Here is a 3,177-nt window from a genome sequence, read left to right as displayed (position 1 = left end):
ATAAAAAAAAAGAAAGGAAATAGGGACCAAATAGAACACTTGCAAAGAATGAGGGGTTGATTGGGAGAATATTCTCAGCCCTTATGCGCAGCGTTTCAGCATGGGCTAAAATGTAATTAAGAATAAATTATGGGGACAAATCTCCAACATGTCAAACTATCGCGGGATCAGATTGAAACATACAAGAAAAATAGAAGGATCAAAATAGCAAATTGCCCATTTGGGCCTTAAAAACACGCGGATCCCCCACAAATCGAGTCAGGTCACGGGTTCCTCCCCAAAACGATGTTGTTTTGGCACTTGGGAGGTAAATTGAAACGGTTAAGCCCAAATTTTTAAAAAAAAATTCATTTTAACCCATTCTCTTAAAAAAAAAAGACTCAACTCTCTCTAACTCTCCCCTCCTCCAGTCTAGGTCAGGCCGATGGGTTTCCCATTGTCCGTCGCAGCACCTTCGTGGCTCCACCGTGGACGGTGGTCGGAGCCACGCAAAAATCAGATTTTCGACTCTTTTTAAAACGGGTCTGAAAGTAAAGCTTTCCTAGTCTGAGAATATCAAGAGAAAGGGACTCTCTACCCTCTCTTTGGGCTAATTTCGACGCAGGAGGGGGAATTCCCGACGAAGAGGACACGGACTCCGGTAAGTTTTCCTTCCCTTTTTATATTTTCTTATATGAAATAAAAATAAAAATAAAAAACTTAGAGCAAAGTAAATATAAAAACATGAAACGAAAATCACCTTTAGAAGATTTATGGATATTCAATCTTTTTTGTATTTAATTTTGTCTGTTCGTCAAAAAAAAAAGGTACAAAGATGTTGTTCGGGGTTTTATAGCCGAATTTTACAACTCTTTAGTTTCTAATTTTTGTTGTTTTGCTATTTACTACTGTTGCCCGCGTGGCATTTAATTTTTTTCTGCAGGTGTCAGGGGCGTGCGAAGGCTGGCGTGCATCTGTGATGACGCGCGTGAGGAGGGGCGGCAGCTGAAGCTCTTAGGGAGGCTAGGGTTTGCTGTTTTGTTTATGTGTTTGGGCTGACTTGAGCTTTAGAGTTTTTTATTGTTTGGGTCATTTGGGTTTGAGTTTCAATGTGAAAATTGGGCCTGTTGTTTGTTTTGTAAAATGGACTCTTAATGTATTTTGTTCTTTCTTTTTGGTTTTATATTTGGGTTTGACCTATTACATTACATTTCTATTATGTTGTTTAAATTGGAAGATTTTGAATTGTAATTTTGTTTAGATTTCAAATAGGTGGTGGCAAGGGCGAAGCCAGAAAATTTTTTAGAGGGGCCGGATGAAATTTTAATTTTTTATAGTTTATATTTTTATAATTTGTAAAGGATTAAATTGAATTTTATAATTTTAGGGGGGTAAAAGTACAATTTTACCTTTACTAATTTAAAATTTTTAAAAAATTTCAAGAATTTAAAATATAATTTTCCATTTTAGGGGACGCCAGGGCCATGCCAGGCCCCTAGCTACGCCCATGGTTGGTGGTAAGTCCTACTAGTTGGTTTTTAGGTTTATTTTATGCAGTAGAATCAAAGTTATAGAGTAGTGAAAACTAGGATGTATTAGATATAAACCTCTGAAACTATGTGGTCTCTTACAAAAAATATGACCTATGGGTTTTTATGGAAGCTTTTTTTATTGTTCTTGTTATGCTCTGGCAATACTTTGGTCACGAATGACTAATATCATGATTGATGTCCCATTAATTTTGCATTTCAATTGCATTCTTTTGTATGAGAATCTTTCTCTTGCATATGATTGTATCGAGTATATGGAAGAACAATTATTTATTGAGTTTTGACAATGATTTAAAACACCAAACAGTTTTCTTAATAAAAATTTCAGGAAAATGCAAACAACTGGGGAGTTCTATAGTAACGTATACAAGGCATTTATTTTAGTTTCCCTTTTGTGAAGAAAGCAAGCAGATAGTGCAGATATAAGTAGAATCTTTAACTGGATACTGTTCAACAACTTCAACTCCTTGATGGTGAATGATCACCTTTTAGGGGCGGAGGCAAACCTCGAGGGCAAGTCCTGGGTGGTGGCCCTGGCTGCGTAGGAGGGCATGGTGTTGGCTGAGGGCGATGAGGATGAGGAGGAGGGAATGGTCGTGGTGGATGAGGAGGGATCGGTCGCGGCGGGTGAGGAGGGAATGGTCGCGGTGGGTGAGGAGGGAATGGACGAGGAGGGCGTGGTGGAGGCTGTGCATATCCACACATCCCAAACGAGCATGGAACCCTAAATGGGCATCGGTTTCCACAGCGACCACAATTCAGAGGACTAATATTCGTATTAATACAAACCCCCCTGCAGCATTGCCAAGTAAATGGACATCTAAGCGCACATAAGCCACAGTGAGCATCATCAGAGTTAAGGTCAACACAACGGTTCCTACAACAACGCATCCGAGCTGTCGGCGGATGTTCTCCCCGTTCACATATCCACGGCCTGAACATGCATCCACCAGGTCTTGGCCTCGGATTCGCTGCATTCCTGAGCCACGGCGACGCTCTATCAGTAGTCTCATTCTGTAGCACCCATTTCAGTTTTACATTAGCTTCTGCTATCGCAATTGGCAGTAAAACCAACAGTTGCAGCAGAAAGGGAAGAAACAAAGCTTTAGCAAGCCACTCCATTTGAGGATTGCACAAAAAATTGCAATGAACCTGTGGAGTTATAAACTCTATATATATACAAATAAAAAGGTAGACTGCTTTAGTAAAACTTGGAAGATTGATTTAGAAGTTCATGTTTTTCTTACACTAATCGATGTAACAAGAAATCGTACTTGATAAACTATTTATGATTAAAAGTGTGTAAGGGCGTGATCAGTTTTGGCTTAAACACAAAATTAAACTAATTATTCACAAAATATATATAATAAAAAAAAAAGGAATTCCTTTTTTCCTGGTGATGGGGAGGGTCCTCATATGGTAAACCTGAGGGCTTCCATGGACCTGAAAGCATGTTTAGCAGTCTCAGCCCTTTAGTCACATGCTTTTTGCAAACTCTTCAATTGCTACCAATACGTAATGTAATAGAAAAATTTCATACTATTTTTCAGCTTATTACCACCAATTTCTTCCTCTCTTATTTCTTTATTTACCCTTTAATTGCTTATTGATAGACGACATATTGAACTAAAGAAAAGAAGGCAAAATC

The 3,177-nt window shown here is 38.7% G+C and overlaps 1 protein-coding gene across 1 annotated transcript; it reads right to left on the bottom strand.

The window, feature by feature from the left end:
• Window positions 1-1,784: 1,784 nt before the first annotated feature.
• On the bottom strand, window positions 1,785-2,689 carry LOC107918045 (stigma-specific STIG1-like protein 1). The gene has a single exon (XM_016847544.2). The coding sequence runs from the start codon at window positions 2,649-2,651 to the stop codon at window positions 1,989-1,991; it is 663 nt and encodes a 220-aa protein (XP_016703033.1). The 5' UTR covers window positions 2,652-2,689; the 3' UTR covers window positions 1,785-1,988.
• Window positions 2,690-3,177: the final 488 nt, after the last annotated feature.

This window comes from Gossypium hirsutum, chromosome A01 (assembly GCF_007990345.1).
Source record: "Gossypium hirsutum isolate 1008001.06 chromosome A01, Gossypium_hirsutum_v2.1, whole genome shotgun sequence".
NCBI lineage: Eukaryota > Viridiplantae > Streptophyta > Magnoliopsida > Malvales > Malvaceae > Gossypium > Gossypium hirsutum.
The sequence above is the reverse complement of the archived record's forward strand: the minus strand, read 5'-3'. Positions and strand labels throughout refer to the sequence as shown.

What these genes read in the sequence shown, in the direction of transcription:
- LOC107918045 (XM_016847544.2), bottom strand. Translation starts at nt 2,651, where the DNA reads ATGGAGTGGCTTGCTAAAGCTTTGTTTCTTCCCTTTCTGCTGCAACTG.